General features: G+C 45.9%; 1 protein-coding gene across 4 annotated transcripts in view; it reads right to left on the bottom strand.

The window, feature by feature from the left end:
• PIAS1 (protein inhibitor of activated STAT 1) overlaps window positions 1-22,146 on the bottom strand; it is an 88,975-nt gene that overhangs the window by 20,389 nt on the left and 46,440 nt on the right. For all 4 annotated transcript variants that reach the window (XM_059714527.1, XM_059714526.1, XM_019477710.2 and 1 more), the window contains exons 3-6: window positions 7,555-7,639; window positions 6,741-6,788; window positions 5,261-5,351; window positions 3,874-4,008 (exon numbers count right to left, since the gene is read on the bottom strand). In XM_059714527.1, coding sequence (XP_059570510.1) covers window positions 3,874-4,008; window positions 5,261-5,351; window positions 6,741-6,788; window positions 7,555-7,639 — 359 coding nt within the window. The remainder of the gene's footprint in view (window positions 1-3,873; window positions 4,009-5,260; window positions 5,352-6,740; window positions 6,789-7,554; window positions 7,640-22,146) is intronic.

Here is a 22,146-nt window from a genome sequence, read left to right on the forward strand (position 1 = left end):
ACTGCTCAAATGTGAGGAAAATACACAAGTCATATTTTACCATAATACTTCACATGATAAAAAGCACATCACATTTTACATAATGTTACTTTTACTAGAAATGCTTCCTTCATCATTAAAAACCACTGCCGCTTTAACTTGTTTATTTAATGCCTCAATTAGAAGTTAGAAAAATGCTAATTAACGCTGTGGAATTATTTACAGACAGCTTGAATCTACAGAGCTAGGAACTGGCCCAAGGCAACTTTTACAGAACTCTTCAGAAACAGATTGAGCAGAAACCACAATTCGGCCTTGAATAAATGCACGCTCTATCAGGTGAGGACGGAGTGCGATGTTTAAAGAGAAAAAAACTCCAAATTTGTATCCAACGTATACATGCATTTCTATTGCTTAGCTGCCAGTTTGAAATAAAAGAATTAGGAGCTGTACTTGTGGGGGGAAGAGGTAGAAATCTGACCAGTAATCATTTTTGTTAGATATGCTAACACGATTTGCCATTATTCCCCTAGTTTTGATGAACATAGATTTAAAAGTTCTCAAGACAGGGCCATGCGATTTCAGTTCCAGGAAACATTCAGTCACACCTGTGACACCTTGCAAAACATTTATGTTCACAATAAAAATGTCACCCCCCTTCCCACAAAGGAACATCAGCATTCAGTTGTAAAAATATAGCTTTGCATTTGCACCAGGGTTTTGCAACAACCTTTGCAAGCATTTCTGCTGTGTGTAAAGCAGCACACATGAATGTTTAAAAAGGTTTGACACCGAGTTCTTTTTAGGCAAAATGTAGTCTTCAGCCCACATGCAGGAGGGAGATCTTGCAGTGCTTCTCAATAAATCCATTTTGATAAGAGAAAAATACAAGAGTGATTCTGTCTGACTGACTGTGGTTCAAGGATGGATATCACTATTTTTCCCCACACAGTGTCAGTGAATCATGGTTTCTAGTCCATACTTAGTTCAAGAGAAGAAAAAAATATTTAAGATTTCTGGAATAACCTAGGATGGCAAAGCCACAGCTTATAAAACACACGTTACAAACATGGATTTCATTTTTTTTATTATGTATATCTGGCATTCACCGTGAACTTACATGTGAAAATGCTCTATTTAGGGATCAAAGACTGGGTCTCATGGAACAACTGCACTAAACAATAAATAAATAAAATGCTTCCAATGAAACATCAATAATTTTAAATTACTGATCACCTCTTCCCCTGTGTACAACGCAGGTGCTGTAAAACAAAGTAGGGTTTAATATTAAAGCATATGGCTAATGCAGCCAAGAGAACCGAAAGCGTTAAATTGCAAAGCTCAACACCGCTCCCCCCCAACCCCGATCATATGCTACTAAGCTTTCCTGCTTTAAACATTTGAGTCTATATTTTCAGACCTGGGACACAGTAGCAGAGGGTCAAGGCATTTTGCAACAGCTCCAGAAGCACGAGTTTGAACCTAGCTCCCGACCCGTAACTAGAGCTGTCTCACTGTCCACTGCCAACCCAGCCAGAGATGGGCACCTGGTCATTCAGTCAGGGGAGCAAGCAGTGCTATAACATGATAAAAGCCTCACCACTCCCTTGTCTGCCGTTGGCCACAGAAACCGGCATCCCTTAACAGTGCTAGTCTAAAGAGCTACGAGGTTCTGGGGGACCTTTGACTTTGCCTGTATTGGCTTTCCTGCACTAGCAAGGCAGGATTACAAATCTGTTCTTCAATGGCCACATCTACACATGTAATTAATGCAAAGTAATAACCTCCAGTTTCTTGCTCCGGAGTTTTGCTCCTGGCTGCACCGATTGAACGTGCACCCAGCAGCGCAGAATGCCCCGGCTGGCAGGGGGTCGGGGTTGGGCAAGGGAAGGGGAAGCAAGCCTGCCAGCCGAGGGCTGCTCCCCACCCCGGCCCAATGTGCTGCAGGGTGGCTGGCTGAGGCAGGAGGGTGCATCAGTGAGGGGCTAGCAGACAGGCAGCCCCTGCACTGAAGCATCTTTGCACCACAGCCAGGTAGGACAGCATTTGGTCTACGCGAGTAGGCAGCTACTCGATCCGGCTTAGGATCCGGCTGCTACAGATGCCAGGGATCCAATCTGGAGCTCCGGACCGGGTTCCCGCTTCGATCCGGCCGAAGCAGCTCCGAAGCTTTGGAGCCACCTCAGAGATCCAGCTATAGGGTAAAATGGGAGAATCAATGAGATAGCTGTAACTTTGCTGCTTTTTGTCTAATTTGGATGAAACCTGCCGGGGTGGTAGCCTCTGCTGAGAGCAAGAAGCCTGCCAAGTTTCAAGAAGATCGGTGCAGGGGTTCAGGGGGAACTGCACCCCAAATTCTTGAAAGCAAAACTCATGTCATGTGTATGTGATAAGCCACAGGGGGGTGAAAACTGCAGGGGTGGTGGCCCCTGGTGAGGCCACAAAGCCTGCCAAGTTTCAAGGAGATCGGTGCAGGGGTTTGGGGGAACTGCACCTCAAGCTGTGGACAAGCAAAACTCGTGCCATGGGTGACACTGTGTGTGCTAAGGCGCAGCGGGGTGACAGCTGCAGGGATGGTGGCCCCTGCTACGGCCACGACGCCTGCCAGCTGTCGAGGAGATCGGTGCAGGGGGGCTCTGGGTTCTGGGGCCCTGCACCCCTGGCTGCTGACGGGCAAAACTCGTGACATGGGTGCTTGTGCAACTGACTGTCTGTCTCCATTCTGGGGCAGCTGATTGTCTGTATTATTTCCTCTGCTTAGACTGTGTTATGTAGGTGTTAATCATCGCTCATTAACACCTACAAAACCACAGACTAAGGAGAGGAAATATGCAATACAGACAAGCAACTGCCCCAAGACAGAGACAGTCAGTTGCACAAGTGCCCATGTCATGAGTTTTGTCTGTCAGCAGCCAGGGGTGCAGGGCCCCAGGGCCCCCCTGCACCGATCTCCTCGACAGCTGGCAGGCGTTGCGGTGCAGCAGGGGCCACCATCCCTGCAGCTGTCACCCGGCTGCGCCTTAGCACACGCAGTGTCACCCATGGCACGAGTTTTGCTTGTTCACAGCTTGAGGTGCAGTTTCCCCCAAACCCCTGCACTTATCTCCTTGAATCCTGGCAGGATTTTTGGCCTCACCAGGGGCCACCACCCTGCAGTTTTCAGCCCCCTGTGGTGTAACACATACACATGACATAAAAGTTTTGCTTTCAAGAATCTGGGGTACAGTTCCCCCCAAACCCCTGCACCAATCTTCTTGAAACTTGGCAGGATCCTTGCTCTCAGCAGAGGCTACCACCCCTGAAAGTTGCATCTAAATCAGACACAAAACAAAGTTATACATATTTCATTGAATTCCCATTATACCCTATGGCCGGATCTCCGTGGCGGCTCCAAAGCTTTTCCGAAGCGGTTTGGGAGCTCCGAACCGCTTCAGAAAGCCTAACAAAGCCAGCACTTCGATCCGGACATGCTGCTTCGGACGCCAAAGCGTCTGAAGCTTCTCCAGAGCCGAAGCAGGGTCCAAAGCCTCGCACAGCCCCAGACAGCATCTACACAAGCACTGTTGTGGAGTTTTTTACTCCACAGCAGGATCTTGTATATACAAGTACGATCCTGCTGAGGAGCAAATTAATTTACTCCAACCTAATAGGGGTGCAGGCGTAGATGTCAAGACATTTACTGCGCAGTTAATTAATCTACTCTACTCAGTAACAAGCAGTCGCATATAAGCACAGACTAAAAAACAGGATAAGCAAGAAATCCTTGCTCACATTTTACTATTCCACCAGCATCCCACCCCCCAAATTAATCTGGTTTATTATGTTATCATTACACTGTACCACACAGTAGGAAACAACATTTCTAATACACAGATAGGACCAAAAATAACTCACTCTTCCAATTTCTGCAGTCCACGAAACAATGATTGTATTTGGTACCGTCGTAGACAATCTGACAAGTGAGGTAATGTTGATTGGTCGGCTAGGTCGCTTTGGTTCAACACCGTTTTTGGTTGGTGGAAGATAGCCCTAAAACAAAATCAATTTTTCCCCTTAAAAAATCTGTAATTTTTTTTTTTAAATCAAACATGCCTGTATAACAAAACATGCCTTCATTCCTATGATCCTATGACCCTATGCACTTTCTGAACCAAGTTTGTAAAGTTTAACATCTGCCAGTCAGGGTCATTAAGGCCATTTGGGACTTGGTAGAGTTACACTTTTCAAACTGTACCCAACACAATCCACCGTGATGCTGAAGAGTACTCTTCTTCCACCGCTCTTCCTCAGTAGTTCGTGCTATTCAAGCCAGCAGTCTAAGGCCCAGTGGTTTCATTCTGCAAATCATTGCAAGACTTGAAGCCAGTATTTTTAACTCTGTGTAGTATAAGCCACAATAAGGAAGGCAGGCAGCCCTTCAAACTGTGCAAATGGCTTTGCCAAATCCTACAGACCTCCAAATAAGAGGCACTGATCAAGCTAATCTAGAGCTTACCTTTAAATTCCCACGGCCTGATCTGAGTCTCTTGCACCTCATGAATGCTTGCTACATTGCCAGGGAGCCTAAACCAGTGGTTTTCAACCCACGGTCTACGGACCCCTGGGGGACCGCAGACTATGTCTAAGGGGTCCACAAAAGATGGCTATGATCAATCAAAAGTACATGAGTATCCACACTTACAATTCAAAGGGGTATGCACCTCCATTCAACATTTTTTTTAGGAGTCCACAAATGAAAAAAAGATGAAAACCACTGGCCTAGCCCAACCTCTGCTCAGCTGTTCATTAAGGCCCCTCACATCCTTAGTCCCAGCCCTCGTCTCTCATAGTAGCTTTAAAATTCACAGGACCGAGACAGTTTTGTGACCACTAGAAGCACTGACCGCAGCAGGATTAACTGCCCACCCCCACATCTGGGGCAATTTTCTTACTGCTAAACAAGCCCACCACTTACAGCAAAACCAGCAGCCCCTCAGGGCACAAGAGTGTCCCTTTTCTTTAACTTACAGTGACTAGCAGGATGGGGCCCAAAAGTCAATTAAGACCATTAACCACCCCCACCGTATAAACAGCTACTACGACATTTCTTGTCTGGTTCTACTGGCTATTCTTTTAACCAAAACTGTTTGCATAACAATTTTTCATTCATCCACCAACCGGTTATCAACTTCTTCCCTCTGTCAAAACAAATATTAAAAGAGACTCCACCACTGAAAAACAGGCATCTTTAACTGGATCGTTCAGGTTACGCGAATAAAAAAAAAAAAAGTGTCTTACTTACAGGGAGGCTACATGGTTTCCCATTTACTTTCACACACAGATTGGGTGGGAAGTGATCCTCTTGTGGACAACTGGTTTCTGATAAACAAAACCTAAATGCAAAAGGTTTCAAATTACCGTTTGTCTGTAAAGAATGTCTCAAAGGCATAATCTTTAAGAACTGCACATTGCTAGAAATGCATCCAACTGGAGAGTGTTTAAAGAAATTGAGAAGGTGCAATATGCTGAATGAACCCTTCAGATTTGATGCAGTAACTGTTGAGTTGTTCTGTATGGTGACGTGGAACAATAGACAAAAAAAGGCCCAAAAAGGAGCCCAGAAGCAGATCAAAGCAGTTTGAGGTACTTCCTAGTGTCTCTCTGAGCAAGCCAGGGGATCCTGTCTCACAAAGATGCTACTCAGAGAGACACGGTCCTACTACAGGCAACTGGAGTGTCTGCCCAGTTTTCCACCCGCTGCTGTACCTTCCTTGCCTCATCTCATCTCACCAAAAACTAAGGTTTCTGCAGAGGAGAAAACGCATGCTGCCTCTCCAACAATCCCTCCTTCCCCTTGGGTAATACAGACCACCTGCTGCAACTAAGATTTCCACTATCAGTCTAATAGCTGAAGGCAAGGAGTTCTGCTGTCTAGTTCAGCTGGTTAGAGTGCGGTACTAATAGCACCAAGGTTGTAGGTTTGATCCCTGGTTGAACTAGATGATCTCGAGGCCCCTTCCAACCTTACATATCTGTGAAAGGTAGAGGTGAAGCCTGCAGAGCCCCATTACCTTGCCGCTGGTGCTGACCCTGGGTCTGAAGTGGACCCACGTGTGCGGCCAGTGACACTGCTGTATGCAATGCTTGCCCTAACCAGTCCAGGACCCCAGCCACTCCACGGCGTGCACCATATGCAGTGTAGGCCCCAGAGAGGCCAGAGCAAGTGCCGCATGCTGCATACATCCTGGAGTGGCTGGGGCAGGCACGGTGTATAACATACCCTGCTCGACATCTGGAATGGCAGGGGTGGGCCCTGTGGGCCTGATCCAGCCATGTGCCGTTTATCTAACCCACGGACCAGCCCTGCAACAGTCATCTGGCCCATGGGGCCAAATGAGTTTGATGCCCCTGTTCTATAACACTAGCTCTGGGAAGCCCGGACACCAAAAAAAATCAACAACAGATCTGGAGTGGAAGCAGGGGACACCTGCACAACCCAAAACAGGAGGCACAGGGAACTTGTGGTCCTATCAGGGCGCATAAGGAGCTGGAGGATAGCAGCACAGAACCACCACTCAAGGCCGAGACCTCAGGCTGAACCCAGCTGCTGCCTACCACTCCCTTCCCACCGTTACCAAATAGGAGTAGATTTATTTCTCCAGAAAAAAACAAAAATGATTCCTCTAAGGACACATCAATGGGAAAGCCTGGTAACAGAGAATCACGTTTTCTATCTATATAAGAACGCACTGGTCCCCAAATGTACTGTAAGGATACTGTACCTTAACTGGACCTGTACTGTGAAGTCACATTTGGTCCCAGAAATGTCCCTAGAAAAGACAAAACAAATAGATTAAAAGGGGTCACAGATAAAAACGACTGAAAAGCATTAATGCCCCAACAAAATGTACAGCAGTTCATCTATTGCGAGGGAACGGTCCTTCAACCAGGGAGTTACCAGATGGCTCAGCTGTGAACCAGTGCCCAGTGAACTCACTGGAAGATTCCCGCTGCCTGGAGAAGGTGCAAGAGCGGGTCCCGAGTGAGCAGTTACACCATCTTCTTTCTTGCACCACATCTCCAGGCCCAGGGGCTGCTGTGGAAAGCACCTTCCTTCCTCTGGTCTGTCAAACTATCGTCTTCCGTTCTGCTAAACTGCTCCTGAAAATTCATCCCTAGCCTGAGGCCCACAATATCCAAATCAATTATATACTCGCATCTAAACTCAACAACTTCCTTGTTTTTTTTATGTATTATAAAGGAAACTGTATTTGAGCCACTGTGATGTACGAATGCCCCCAACTGACTTATCACATCACCCAAACAGGGCCCGTTTCTCTGTTCTGGGACCCCGGTCCATAGCATTCCTATATAACAACACAAACAAATCACGCCACTGGCCTCCATCCCTTCCATTTAGACGGTGATTTTTTCCAGGCACTGCCTTTCTCATGCCTTCTGTGAAATCCCAAGCACTTCCAGATGTCAGAAGAGGGTTTTATTTTATTATTATTATTATTAAAAGGTTACTATTAACTAAACTGCTCCAGCTTCAGAGCTGAGAAATACTGTACTGAGGAATTTACGGAAACTCACATTGAACTGCTGATTTGCTGCACCTGTTGCGGTGTCAATGCAAAAGCAAAACAGGTTTCTCGAAAGCGCTGGCTATTATCTGATGCTGAAAGAAAACAAGAGAGCGTTACTTCAAAATGCAACGTCACAGAAAGCATCGGTCAAATGATGCCTTCAATTAGAATAAACTCAAAAAAGATTAATATATTTATACCAAGCATGTTACTGCATTACACGTATCTGTTATTAGTTTTCAGAACATGTTTGAAAAAATGACTAGGTAGTTGTCTTTGTTAAGCTTTTATAACTTAAAATGAAAGAAAGAATAAAGTACAAGAGAATAACCAGATATTCTAATCGGGGCGGAGGGGAGAAACAAGGGAGCACAGGAGAGCTAGGGAGCGAGAGAAAATTGTAAAGCACACAGCAGGCAAAGAAACAGTTTTCTATCGGTGTAAGAGAAATCAAAGAGCTCAACGTTGTTAAGACCTGCTTGGTTCTTAAATACAAAGCGAATGGAAATGCTTTCAAGGAAGGTTAGCCGTCCGGGTTTTCCTTAACTCACATTAGAAACACACTCATGGACTGGCCTGTAAAAGGTATGCCAATTGTGCAAGAGACAAAAATACGACTTTTGCAGCTGAATAAAACGCACTACTTCTTTTTTAAGCCACAAAAAGGAAACCCCGAGTTGTGCACCACATCCAATCGGTGGTGTGTAGACGGCTTGCTACACACAAACTAGTCGGTCAGAACGGTCAGGCTTCATTTCTCAAAGAACAAACCTGCCAGCCTCGGTAACGAGGTCCCCGTACTAAAACACATTAGATAACAACAGATTCATCCGGTGGAGAATAAAGGAAATCCTAAGCTATCCAAGCATGACACCAGTGCACCGACAGGCAAAGTCTGGCTCACGGGCCGGATCAGGCCCACAGCAAACTCCATTTCCCAGCAGCCCCTGCCTGCTTCACTGCAGTCGGTTTCCATGGAGACCCCAAGGAGCAGCAGAGCCATGACAGCGCAGGATCACCGTTTCCTTGGAAACCAGCCCCAGCAGTGCTGGCAGGGCGCACGGCAGGGGAGGGCAGCTGCTTGGGGGCCGGTGGTGGGCGACAGGGCGGTCCGGAGCTGGGGCAGAGCTGCCATCCGCTGCGTGTCAGGATACTGCAAGAACCACCGTGAGGTTACGTACAACCATCTGCGGATCACGCTCGTCCAACCCTGCCGCTGTTGAAGTGGTAGGTTCCCGTGCACTTTAATGAGGAAATGCATCCCTGGACATTTCCCCGTGCCCATCACCACGATATCGGGATGCAAGTTATGACAAAAAGGCTCAGCGTTCAGTCTCACTGCTCTCACAGTCTGTATCACAGCCTCAGAATATTTTGTATTTGAAACCAATAATTTTATACTTTTCTACTATAAGCCTCTAATTCGTTCTGGAGGAACAGCACGTGGGGGAGGGCAAACTGGGAAACCCAAATCTCACCGCTGGGGAAGGAAAGAGCATATGGCAGCTCAGAGCCAAGTTTAAAATGAACATCTTGCAGATATTTGTTTAACAGCAGTGACCAAATTACATTCATTTCTCCACTCTCTCAACAGGACAAGATTTGTGAATTATTAGTGCACAATGACCAAATACAGAACAGTTCATTTATAAAAGTCATGCTATTAAGCCATTATTGTGGTTAAAATATACCATGAACAACAGCTTTATAATAGGGCTTAGAGAGTTTGCTTGTTTTTAACAATTAACATTTGTGTATAAACCATCAATAAAGGCAACGATAAAAACACACATGTAAATGGTAACAACTTATGAAACTGCCACTAAATTTTATATATAGTGTATTTTAAACCATATAAGTCATTGCAGTATAAGCCAACCCCATATTGCCCTACAAAATTTAGGATTTTTGTAGATCTAATGTATAAGTCGACCCCACCTCGCTAGGGAGGGGACTGTGCATGAGGTGCTGGACGCCCAGGTGGGCTTGTGAGAGAGGCGGCATGCTGGCGGGCTTCAGAGAAGGTGGATCAGGCCCCTGGGAGTTTGGGCAGCACACGGCCCGCTGGCAGCCTGCTTGGCTGGGCCCAAGGAGGAAGAGATTGGGGCCCCTGCAGTTAAAGGGCTCCCTGGCCCCCAAGGTTGGGGGGGGGGGGTGCTGCAGGCTCTGCCAAAAAAGCAGGTGCTACTTCTGCCTTCAACAGGATGCCTGGTGCCACCCAGGAAGAGACCAGCTTATGCCATGGGCAGCACAGGGTGTCAGGGCGGGGGGCCGGCTAGGGGCATGTCAGGCAGAGCCAGCCTCCCCCTCCATCCTTGCCCGACACCCCACGCTATCCCCAAGGCAAACCAGCCCCCTCCCAGGCAATGCCAGGCATCCTTCCAGCTGCAGGAGCCTGCTGAATGCAGAAGCAGTGAAGGGCCTGATCCTGCCCCCCTCTCCCCCCCCTTACACACACACCGGTGGCCAGGGAACAAGCTACCACCAGGCCGGGCAGCCCCTGAGCTGTGGAGGGCCCAATCATTTGCTCCATGGTGGCGGCACCCCTTGGGCCAGGCCTGGCAGGCTGCCAGTGGGCTGTGCGCTGCTCGAGCACCAAAGGGCCTGATCCACCTTCCCCAGAGACCACCAGCATGCTGCCACCCTGTGCGGCAGGGCGCTGGCCAAAGCATTGATAGAGTGTATAAGTCAAGGTGGAAATCTAAGGGTAAATTTTTGGAGGTCAAACCTCCACTTATACACTGTGAAATATGGTATATTAAACCCCCCCCCCCCCCCCCCCCGTTTGTTCTCACTCACTAACTTTCTGGCTTTTAGGCCAAGCCACTTCCTCTACAACCCTTGTGCAGCATATACTCTGAATGCTTAAAGAGGTGGCATGGATTTGAGCAAGGACAGGGACTATTGATATATTATGTGCCCAAAGGTCCCAATCAGGATTAGAGGAAACAGCATATAGCAGCAATCTAACAGTTTGCTAATGAATCCCATCTGCCTGACATTGCCCATTGCCACCGATCCTTTCGTAAAGTAAATCCAGAACACGTCCCTGCCCCTCCAAACCCACTAGCATTTTCTGGTCAAAGGCTCAAGATCCCAGCCTAGGGCAATTTAAAAATGGGGCAAGTAAAAACACAGTGTAAACAAATTCTACATGTGTTACCTGCACAACCAGCTACAGAGACACCAAACCTACATCACTTGTTGTATTTAGCCCAAAACTGGCCACTTACCTTATCTAATACGCTGACCTACAAAGGAGTATTTTAAAAAGAAAAAAGGTGCATGTCCCTTCCCCCTCCTCGCCTCTCCATAAAAGTGGCCTGAGTGACTCCCACTTTGCTATTTTCAATTTACTGTCTGATTTACCTTAAATATTTCAAGTCTCCATTAGCTACAGAAGCCCCTGAAGGATAAGGCTGCTGAATGTTTAACAAAAGCTTCCTTTATTTAAAATGTAATTATTCAGTGAAGTTAAAGAGGTGTTAACAATACAAAGTTCTAAAACAGCCCGACTAAAAATCTCTTCTTACTCCGATTTCTACTTTCTTGGCTCTTGCAGCATTGCCATCAGTCTAGTTGGGATTTAAAAGGCTAATGGGGAAGGGGCTGAGAATGCGATAGCGGGCTGGGGGTCCGGGGGGGAAAATCAAAATATGTAAGACTGTACTTATACTTCATAAAGCAGCAAAGATGGTCATAAGTTTGATTTCCCATCTTCTTCTTTTTAGGTTACCTTTAAATGTAAAAATTTTTGTTTTCTTCCCCTAGCACAGACTCATGACCTTGAAACATAACTTCCAGTCTTCTGCATACAAGATCCTAGTGCTTCCCAATGCAGCCAGAATAAATATTACAATCTTAAAATGTGGAAGAAAATGTAGAAGTACATTCCTCTTTGTTGACATGAGAGATCCCATAAGCCAAACTTCTCCACGTGTTATGACTTAGGAGCATTTATAATGATAACGGACACCCTTGCTTGAACTAATATAGCTCCAAAATACTTAATCGACAGAAACCATCACCTTTTAAACTCATATATATATGTAAATACTAAATATATATAAATATTAAAACGTCAGAGAAATGTAAATCTTTACGTTGTTTTTTTCAATTTAGGGTTTGTAAGAGCTTTACGTAGGTTTAACGTGCAGAAAAAAAGCAAGACAAAAATGTGGTTTCTTTAACCATCATTTTTAGTTTACGTTCCAGCAGAACGGAAAGTTTCCAAGGATTTTTCTTATATTTGGCTACCAACTGAATACCCATCTATCTCCATATTTGTGAGCCGAAGTCAGCAGCATAATAGACCAGTGGTCCCCAGGGATCTGCAGATGTGCCTGATCACATGCTGCTGGCTCTTCTCCCCACTCCCAGCTGCAAAATTGTATTAAAAACGCACATGCAATATTTTCCAAATACTATTTTCCTCAGCGAGCAATCACTCTAGCTGTCACAGGAATGATGCAAAAAAAAAAAAAAAAGGACTTGTAAATTAATGGAAAATTGGTACAGGAATCACTATGCACCTTAAAAGGTTTCAGAAACCCTGGCAGATACAGCAGCAAAAAACTCCCCCAAAACAGCCCATTCACTGTCGTCAGCACCAGCAGGAACACACAAAACAGTATGTCAATTAAGTAACTGCCTCAAGAAGCATGGAGGCCAACACGGTGTGACATGACCTCCACATCTCATGACCCGCTCAACTCTGAAGTGTAACAAGCCTTCCAAAAAAAGGGATTTTAAGTTTAAGCATGCCTAATTGTACAATTTGGCGTGCACTTTACTAACAGAGTTTAAGCTTGTAAAATTAACGTACTTCAGCAAATCAGAGTAATTACCCGAAACACTTCCTAAGCTCTAACAGTTTAGGAGTACATAGCAGTACAGAACGAAGCACAGGCTCATTTACCAGAGACGTCTTGACAGGATAAATTAGGCCACTCCAAGCTCCATGCTGCCATAGCTCAACTGTCGCCAGTATTAGCCAGCTAGTTTAAAGCTAACTTGTGCTGTCCAAATGCTTCACTGCAAATACCCTGAGAAATACCCACCGAGATTGTCCAAGAGTGGGATTTCGCACATGCAAGCACCGAACAAGATGCACACTTAAAACAACTGACAGTCCTTGAAACGTCCTCTTTTTGAGAAAAAGCTAATTGTGAGGCCTATAACAGGTCACCCTGTAACTCAAAGTACCACAGAGGCTGGTGGTCTGAGACTGGTATGGACCGTGGGGGTTTCTCCCTTCCTTTGCACTGGGCAGCGTGGCCCTCTTCCTTGGGTCTATCGAGTGTGTTTTAACAACCTTTGCAGCAGCAGGACAAAGCCACTGTGGTGCACCTGCTTTACCTGGGGCAGGTTGGGGTGTTACGACATCGTGTGCTTGCGTCAGGGCTGACTGTGTAGTTTTGCTAAGAGGTTAGACAAGGATTTGCATGGGATGGTTTGGATCGAGGTGATCCTGCCCCAGGCAGGGGCTTGGATGAGGTGACCTGGTTAGAGGACTGGGGAATGGGACTTAGGAGAGGTTGAGGAAACTGGCCTTATTTAGTCTGCAGAAGAGAAGACCGAGGGGGATTGATAGCAGCCTTCACCTCCCTGCAGGGGGGCTGCAAAGAGGATGGAGCTGGGCTGGTCTCAGTGGGGGCAGATACAGGACAAGGAGCAATGGGCTCAAGCTGCAGCAAGGGAAGTTGAGGTTGGATATTAGGAAATACTTTCATAAGAAGGGTAGTAAAACACTGGAACAGGATACCCAGAGAGGTAGTGGACTCTCCATCCTTGGAGGTGTTTAAGACCAGGTTAGACAAAGCCCTGTCTGAGATGATGTAGCTGGGGCTGGTCCTGCTTCGACACTGGGTTGGACTAGATGTGACCTCCTGAGGTCCCTTCCAGCCCTCGTTTTCTATGATCCCATGACCTCTGGAGGTCCCTTCCAGCCCTACTTCTCTATGATTTTAGAAGACAGATCAGCCACATCTCTCTCTCTCCAGACACCCAAGTTCAGCATCCTTATTTGTAACAGACTCTTTATTAACTCTGTTCTTCCTCCAAAGGAAAAAAAAAACCAGTTTATCTTGCATTTTATTTAGCCTCTTCCTTCCAAATTATTTCACTCTGCAGTCTGCACAATTCAGCCTGCAAAAACCGTGCACTCACGTAAAACCTAAGTATATGCTATCCCTCGGTTTCATGAGGAATCGCATCCTCTTTCAACTTACTGGACTAGTAAGTCCTCAAATGGTTCTCTCTCCCTATTCACTTTGTATATGACTTGTTAACTACCTGTCCTTTTGGCCACCTACTAAATTTAAAAAGTGACTGAAGAGTGAGCCACATCTGGAAAGATCACACAGAATCAGCCTAAGAAGGAACCAAAAAATGTTAAGTATGCTGTACAAAGACAACCACGAGTAACACAATGACAACACATTAAGGCATCGTGCTAAGAAAGTCAACAGATGATGTAGCAGTCCCTACGGTGCAACTTCCACTTTCTAGCTCTCCGAACTAGCCAGCGATCTGCAGTTGGTCATGTTCTGCTAACTAGAAATGCCTGCCAAATTCTGAAAGAATTAAGCGACTGATCCATTTTAAATGCCCTCCAGATAAACACATGCACATTTAGCAGTCCGCACAGCGATTCTAACTTATCAGCCATCTGCATTGTACATACCCATTTTCCAATGTTGGAAACTATGTTCAACTCGAAGGCACAAGGAAGTATAGTGAGCTTAACGAAAGCTGTTGTATCTTCTGTTCATCTTAGACGTACCCAATCTAACCGTAGTTTGCATTTCCTAGCTAGCAAGCTGCTGAAGAATTCAGGAGAGGAAATGCTAAGAACCAAATGGGATGAAAGGTTTAGGTATTTGAATTATGTGCTGACAGCTAGATAACAGCATGGAGTGATTTTACATTGGGAAAGAGAACAATAGCTGTAGATAACCACCCATTTATCCACGCTTGAGGGACTACCTTCCATTCAGCTGGATGTCTCAACTCCCATCGAGTACACTGGACCGGGAACCAGTTTGTCATGGCGGAGATCTCCAGCATGTAAACATGGGACTCCAGATCCCAGAACACATGGCAAGAGACTGATGGAGGACAGGGGGAAGGGAATGGTTGGGAGCTGCCGGCAAGGACCAGTTCTCCTTGGCCAGACCCCAGAGGGAAGTTTTTGACCTTCCCTGGCCTTCCCTCAAGCTGACAGCTACTCCCATGAACTGCCTGTACTCTCAGCAATTGGAGTACTATCTTTCTGGTCTACTTGAATGCCGCCTGCCACAAGGTGACACAGCCAGCAACTAAGGATCAGTCTATAGTAACATTATATTTTTAATGATATAAAATAGAAATATGTTTAAAATTCCCAGCCAGTCAGGTCTGCTGAGTAACCACTATTAGCAAGCAACATCCTGCAGTCCAGGATTTAGCGTAAGGGGAGAATCATGAGACTCCATCCCAGGCAGTTTAGGGCACGAGGCATTCACGGAGGCAAAAACCACACGATGAAAAGGTGCAGCTAGCTTGCGACCACGAAAAACAGAACCACCAGAAGAGGGAAATTACCAGCATCATGGCTTACGCGGCTCTAAAGGGAAAAACAAAATATTAAAATTTCACTAATGCTGCTCGCTACATCGTAGGGGCTGAGCTTTCCGTTCTATCTCACCATACCAGACCTTCTAAAAGCTTTTCAAGGCCACAGAAGTTACTGGATTTAGGGAAATTAGACAATCTTCCTGACTAACCCATTATAGATTTCCCACTTCAACAAGCAATGAACCCCTCCTGATGCAATTAAAATTATAGTCAACCTTTGCAGCTCAAGACTATGTTCAAGCATTTACATGACACAAATATATAATTCTATACCCAGGAATCACTTTGATTGCTACATGGCAACCCTTCCATGCCAGAAACTGCTGTAGTCCTGAAAAAAAGGGAGGGTGGGAGGAAACAAAGTAAAAACTTTTCCATCTGAAACTAAAAGGAAATTAAAGAAAATAGATAATAGCTAAACTAACAGGAAGGACTATGCCACAATATTAAAATGAATCTCTGCTCTTGCTGACAGCTGCCATGTAGTTGCTACATAACTATATAGCAAACTTTTTATTTTGCATCTCATCTATTCACATTCTTTACTATGTTATGTATTAGTTTAAAAGGCCAGGAAAAGAAAAAAAAATTACATATGTAAGAAGCTAAAAATGGCATAATACGCAAGTGCCTGGTGGATTTTCTTTCAAATGAAAACAAACACCAAAATCTTAAAAAATAAATCAGAAATCGAGTCCCATCTTTCTGTGCTAACAGAGAACGTCTTGGATAACCTAAATATAGAGTACCTAAGTTATGGGTATGTCCTTAATTGAAAAGGAAGGGGCCTGAATCCTTAAAGAGACTTTACCTCCCATTGCTTGAATTCAACAGGTGCCAACCACCAAAATTTCACACAAGCTGCACAAATTTCTGCTTCTCATCAAGTCAATTTGACTTGCAAGGTTTCTTTAGTGTCACAAAATTACTGGTTCTTTAAGCACTCACCAAGTTTGTCAGGGCCAGAAAGGGGAGAGACGAGACACATTTCTAACATTTTTTTTTTTTAAAGTGCCATCTTCCTATATGGGCAGTTGTGTAACAAGTACAAAACCTCCTGCAAGTAACCGTCAATGTGCCACGAGGCTGTTCTTGGTAGTCAATCGTAGGCTGGAAGGGACCATGAGAGGTCATCTAGTTCAGTCCCCTACCTGAGGCAGGATCTTCCCTACCCAAACCATCCTGTACAAGTTCACGGTCTAACCTCTTAGCAAAACAGTAAACCGTGACACAAAACCCAAAATTATAACACCTTGCCAAAGGTAAAGCAGAAGGACCACAGCAGCCAACATCTTCTACTGCAAAGGTTATCAATATACATTGGAGAGCTCCAAGGAAGAGGGCCATGCCCCCAGCTAGAGGGGGTAAAACTCCTTCCTGACCCCAAATATAGCAACCAGTCTGATCCTGAGCAGAGGGCCAAGACCCTCTAGCCGGGAACCTCCAGGTGTAGGTACCAGGCGGAGCACTGACACCCCCCGGTCGAAATCTTGAGTCAATACCTGATGATCTAGAGGAAGGCTCTTTAAAATAAGTAAACCACCCTGGTACACGTAGTACAGGGGGAAAGTATTACCTCCCAGCCCTGGGCATCCCTCAGCCCTTGAACTCCCTTCCCCTTGAGGCGCGCCAGAGCCCAAACCCCGACATCCTTTGCAAGCAGCATTTAATCTTCCTATAGGGGCAGGTGTTTAATAAGTCAGGCTAAGCTAAGATATTGTTGGGGGATTGTTTTACATTTTATTTCAATACTCTACTTCATTTCATAGTTTTTCTGGCCTCTTGCTTTGTTCAATTCGACATTCTCGTTTTATAAGTTATTTTGTTCTCTTCCTGTAATTTGTCCTGAGCCTTTGTTGAGAAGGGCACCACATAAATTAGATTCATATCTCATTAAGAAAACCTGACTGAAACTCAGTTTGTTCTCCCGCTGCATGTCACTTTAGTGTTTTTACTGCACTCTGATACAGAGAAAAATGTTGTGTAAATGCTACATATTATCAGGCCATTTTCAGTCTTCTTTCTAACTGATTCATGGACACCATTTCCTGAAGCATCTGGGTTTCCTCTGAAAGTCTCCGTGCAAATACCAGTGATTAAAACTCAAGAATAGATAACAGATAAGAAACCAGCCCAATATACAGCCTACTTTTTGTATACTTTGATACAAACTTTACTCAAAACTATAAGAATTATTTTTTTTTTTCGTATTTATTGAAAGCCTGAAATAAAACTAATAGGAAAAGGAAGCCTTAATTATGCTCACAGAATGAAAAGATCTGGTCTAAAACCGTTTATGTAAAAAGGCAGAAGCACGATAAAAAAGAGTTATGAAAAATCCTATCGTGTCAGGAAGGGAAAAAAATGGAGCTGGATTGAGAGGCTGTATTTTCTCCAGCTCCAAAAATATTCTGCTCCACCTCACCAACAGTACCAACGGCTAAAAATAGCAAGCACAGGATCTTGCTGCTGAGAAATGCTCCTTGCGATCTTGAGGGAAACCAAACGTTAGCTATCCATTCAGGAACGTCTCCCTTCGCACCTTTACCAAACCCCCTACCATCCCAACAGCTAAAAGGAATCATTTAGTAAAGATGATGTGACGGCTCCTAATAACATGATTTCAACTAGACAGCAGATTACCAGTTTATCAAAGAGGTAGGAGAGTCATGGGAGAAAGGGCTGGAAGGGACCTCACAATGTAATTTAATCCAGCCCCCAAGGTTTCTTTACTTCTCTTTACACCTGGGAAAGGCATTAGACAAGGTCTGGGGCATAAAATGCCCTTTCTTGATCTGCAGAATGGGGCAAATACAGCTGAAGCCGAAGACCAGGTAAATCAATGACAACCAAATTTTACCCCGTGTTTAGCTTACGCTGCATTTACTTCTTTTCCAGACCCAAGACAGGCAGACAGAAGCCAGGACAGGGTAGCACATCAGTGACAAACTGGTTCAGAGAAAGTACAGCCAGGTTCAAAATCTGTGTACTGTGCAGACAGTACAGTCAGGTTCAAAAAGGATTTGGACAAATTCATGGATGATAGATCCGTTAATAGCTACTGAAGATAACAGTCAGGGATGTCTCTCTAAACCAATGACAGTGGATGCTAGGAACAGAGACACGGGAGTCTGAATACGCCAGATATACCTTGATCATACGCTCTCCTTCTAGAGCATCTGTTCCTGAAACTGCAGAAGACAGGCATGTTTGATGTGCCATAGAGTCATGGGCTTACTCCATCACGAAAACCATATGCCTTCCTTCATAAGGGAGATCAGTGGGGGGACACCAACTGATTATTTGGGACAAATAAAAAGAAAACAGAAATGGGAGTGAGAATTACAGGTTCAAAACAAGGGATCTGGAAGGGGACATGGAGCACAGCACACTGGCCAGCACCCGCTGCCCCCCGAATAAGTCGAGGGAGCCTGCGGATGCCGACCAGCGAAACCCCACCTGGAGACGTGAGCAGAGGAGCGCCAGGAAGACAGCTCCACGCTCACCTGGGTTCCTTCCAGCCAGAGCCTCCTTCCTGGTCTTAAAGATGGGCCAGCTTTGCCAGAGCTAGAGAGAGGCTGACCAGGAGGTCTTGGGCCTTGGTGAGGCCGCAGGCAGCGAGCGTGTAACAAAAAAAGGTGCAAGGAGAGAGAACATGCAGCCAGAACATCAGCAAGAAGAGGAGCTACAACCTGGCGCACTCGAGGCAGGGGGGCACCAGGGTCTCCCCCTCTGTTGGCAGAAAGGGCACGTGTCGGGGGTGTCCATAAAGCATGCCAGACACAGGCTCGCGGCGACAGCTCTGTGGAGGAGCTACTAGCTAAGGTCCCTGGTAGCTCATGGGATCAAGGTGGAATACAGACCTGTCCACTGGGGACCCTTGCCCTCACCTAGGGGGTCCCGCCACATGTGGTCGGGGTGGGATGATGGACTGTGCGGAGCATGCCTGCGTAGAGCTGCTCGGGGGTGGACCAGCTTGGCATCCTTCAGCCTGCTAAGATGGTGCGACAAGGAGCACTGCTGGGCCTGATGACTAGCTCTGGAGGGCTGGGACTTCCCTCGCACAGGACCCAGTCGATATAGGTAAGGGCAGCCTTTACTTCCTAGAGTAAGTGGCAGGGAGCACGCAGCGTGGGCAGCTCCGCACACCGGGTCAGCCAGAGACAGGATGCTGGGCTAGGTGGATGGACCGCTGGTCTGCACCAGTAGAGCACTTCTTATTGTCTTATAAAGGCATAACCTTTCTTAGGCAACAGTCTACTTCACATCTTATGAAGTTGGCTGTCACCTATGAAAGCTTCAGCCTCTCTGAACCAGTTTAGGTCTCTAAGGGCCACCCGGCCCGGCCTTCTGAGTGACTGCAGACTAGCCTGGCTCACGATCTCTCCCAGATGCAAGAAAGAGCATTTTTCCCCCCAAACCTTGTCCAATCTCTCTCTCAGCTATATAGTTAGCTCCATAACAAGATATTACAAAACCACCTTTGTTTCTCACATAGTCCATGGACCATCACAGCTACTCTGAACCTACCACCAACTAATCAACATTCAGAAATGCTTTTCCATCCTTCCCAGCAAAATACAGCTAACTAATTCAATGATACACTACCCTATTGTGACTATATCATTCGGCGTTTAAGTTTCAGACTAAAACTGCATGCTTTTAGACTGAGAAAAGTCATTACTGAACTACAGTGTTACCAGTGGTTTCTAATAATAGTAGGTTTATTACTAAAGACACAAATAGTTATGTAAAATAACAGTATCAGGACAGTACAACATTTAGCAAGTCTCTGCTAGGTAAACACAAGATGCTCGACTGCCTCTTCACCAAGTCACAGCAGTAAACAATTTAATAAATCAGGGCAGGGGGGATAATTCAAAATGTTGCCTACAACCTCGAAATCCTCAGGGGAGGAGGAGGGAGTTCTTGCTTCGGCAAATGCCCAAAATCTAGAGCAGACTTCAGCTCATTGCAGCCGAGTACTTCTGCAGGCTTCTGAGGTTTTTCCCGGATATGTTCAGGCTGTGCAGCGTTTCTGTAGGTTTAGTCGCCATCTCAAATAATCCTGCTGAAAAGCACTGACATGCAGGCTTTAAGTTAAGGCATGCTTCGCTGAATCCAGAGGTAAGCACAGAAAGAGCTTCAGCTCCAAGACATGCAATCTCTTCCCGAGATTGCAAATAATGCTCAATTGGCAACATAAAGGTGCCAGGAAATTCGCTGCAAAAGCTACTTCTCACTTCCTGAATTCGGTTTCACCAAATCCTCATCTATCAGACCATGCAAATGGGTTCGCTGCTCTCGTCTCTAAAAATAATTGAAAGATACTTAACAAATTAAAGCTTAGAGCAGCTGCTTACAGAGACAAACACTGCTCTGTGCCCTCATCCTAGGGGAGGAAGCAGGGAAAGAACGAGTCTCAACTGGGACCCACATTCAATAAGCTATTTCTAACCACGTCCACCACTGCAATTCCTCAGGCTCCCACATACAAGTAATTTCATACAAGCGCTTCCCTCCTCCTGCTCCCAACCTCCCCCCGGCCCTATTTTTAGCCCCGATCCACTTGCCTCTTTGGTTCGGAAAGAAAAAACGTGGCCACATCTTTCAAATGACTCCAAGGTCTTCTCGCTGCGCCCCTTCCTTCTTACCACCATTTAAATGTGTTGTGCCGTGCAGTACACAGGATGGAGTCAAGTCAACCCTACGCAACTGCTCCTGCCAGCCCGCCGGGAAAGGATGCCACTAACCATCACGGCTGCAGCCAGCGAACCCACACGGCACGCTCGCGCTGATCAGATGAAGGGCAGGCATCTAGGACTGCAAGAGTGAGGGGCACCATATGCAACCACATGCGTCGTGTAGAGTTAAGAAGGGCAGGACCCCCAGGCAGCTGGGCTGAGTGCGGACAGAGCAGTCTAGGCTTTTAAGGCAGCAAAAGCCTAGAAGGCTCCTGGATTCCTCTCTTTGGTCTACCACGCACTTGCTGCAATTCCACATTTCAGCCAAGTGCCTCGTTTTGCTCGTCTGTGCAATGGGTCCACTGACACCTCTCACATGTACTGTGAAACCTTTCTGGAGCTCTTCAAGAGACTTTGATGAAAGCTGCTGCAGGAAACGTGCAAATTATTCTTCCCTCTAAAGGAAGCAGCCTCCAGTGTCTGGTCTGCCTGACAGGAAGAGAGTAACGTGTTTGTCTTGGCTGCAGCGAACCTGCATTAGAGAATCTGTTGCTGCGATGTGTTATTGTGCAACCCCGAGTGCTTGAGAACGCTTCCCTTCAAGTTTCCAGGCTCTGCTCAGCCTGTTGCAATCACCACCTCATTTACACACACACCTCTCCCCTCAGCAATAAGATTTTGGAAGCTGCTGTTCAGCATATATTTAAAAAACCACAACCAAAAGAAAAAAAACAGTTTATTTGAATAAATGAGACCAAGTATCTGAGACCAATGGCCTGGAGAGGCTCCAAGGGCTAAAATTAACTCATGTAAACATGCTGTATTTTCGAACTTTCCATAACAGAGTTTATCTACAGGATGGATCAACTGGAACGGCCATGCAACCGGGTATATCTTCATTTGCACCATTTCTTAAAGAGTAAGTCGCTTTTGCTTAAGACACAATCCCAAAAAACAAAACTAAACACACACGCGCTCCCCGCCATGTGCTAATTACACCTCTGGGTAAGGAACACTTTGGAAGACCTACACTGAGGCTTCTCCAAGGTCAAGGATGCAATCTCTCAATCCTTATCCTGCTCTCTATTTGACTCCTCCACCTGCTAGCTTGACTTTTAAACGGCAAGCCTTTCTGAAACAAGAACCATCCTTTATTGCTCATCTATACAATGTGTAACCCAGTGGGAACCCAACCAGGGGCCAAGACCCTACCCGCCTACCATGAACTATGCTATAATAGGCCTCTATTAGCTGAAACACCCATTTTAAGAAGCCCATTGAGCAACAGATCCCATTCA

The sequence above is a fragment of the Alligator mississippiensis genome, chromosome 11 (genome assembly GCF_030867095.1).
Source record: "Alligator mississippiensis isolate rAllMis1 chromosome 11, rAllMis1, whole genome shotgun sequence".
Taxonomy (NCBI): Eukaryota; Metazoa; Chordata; order Crocodylia; family Alligatoridae; genus Alligator; species Alligator mississippiensis.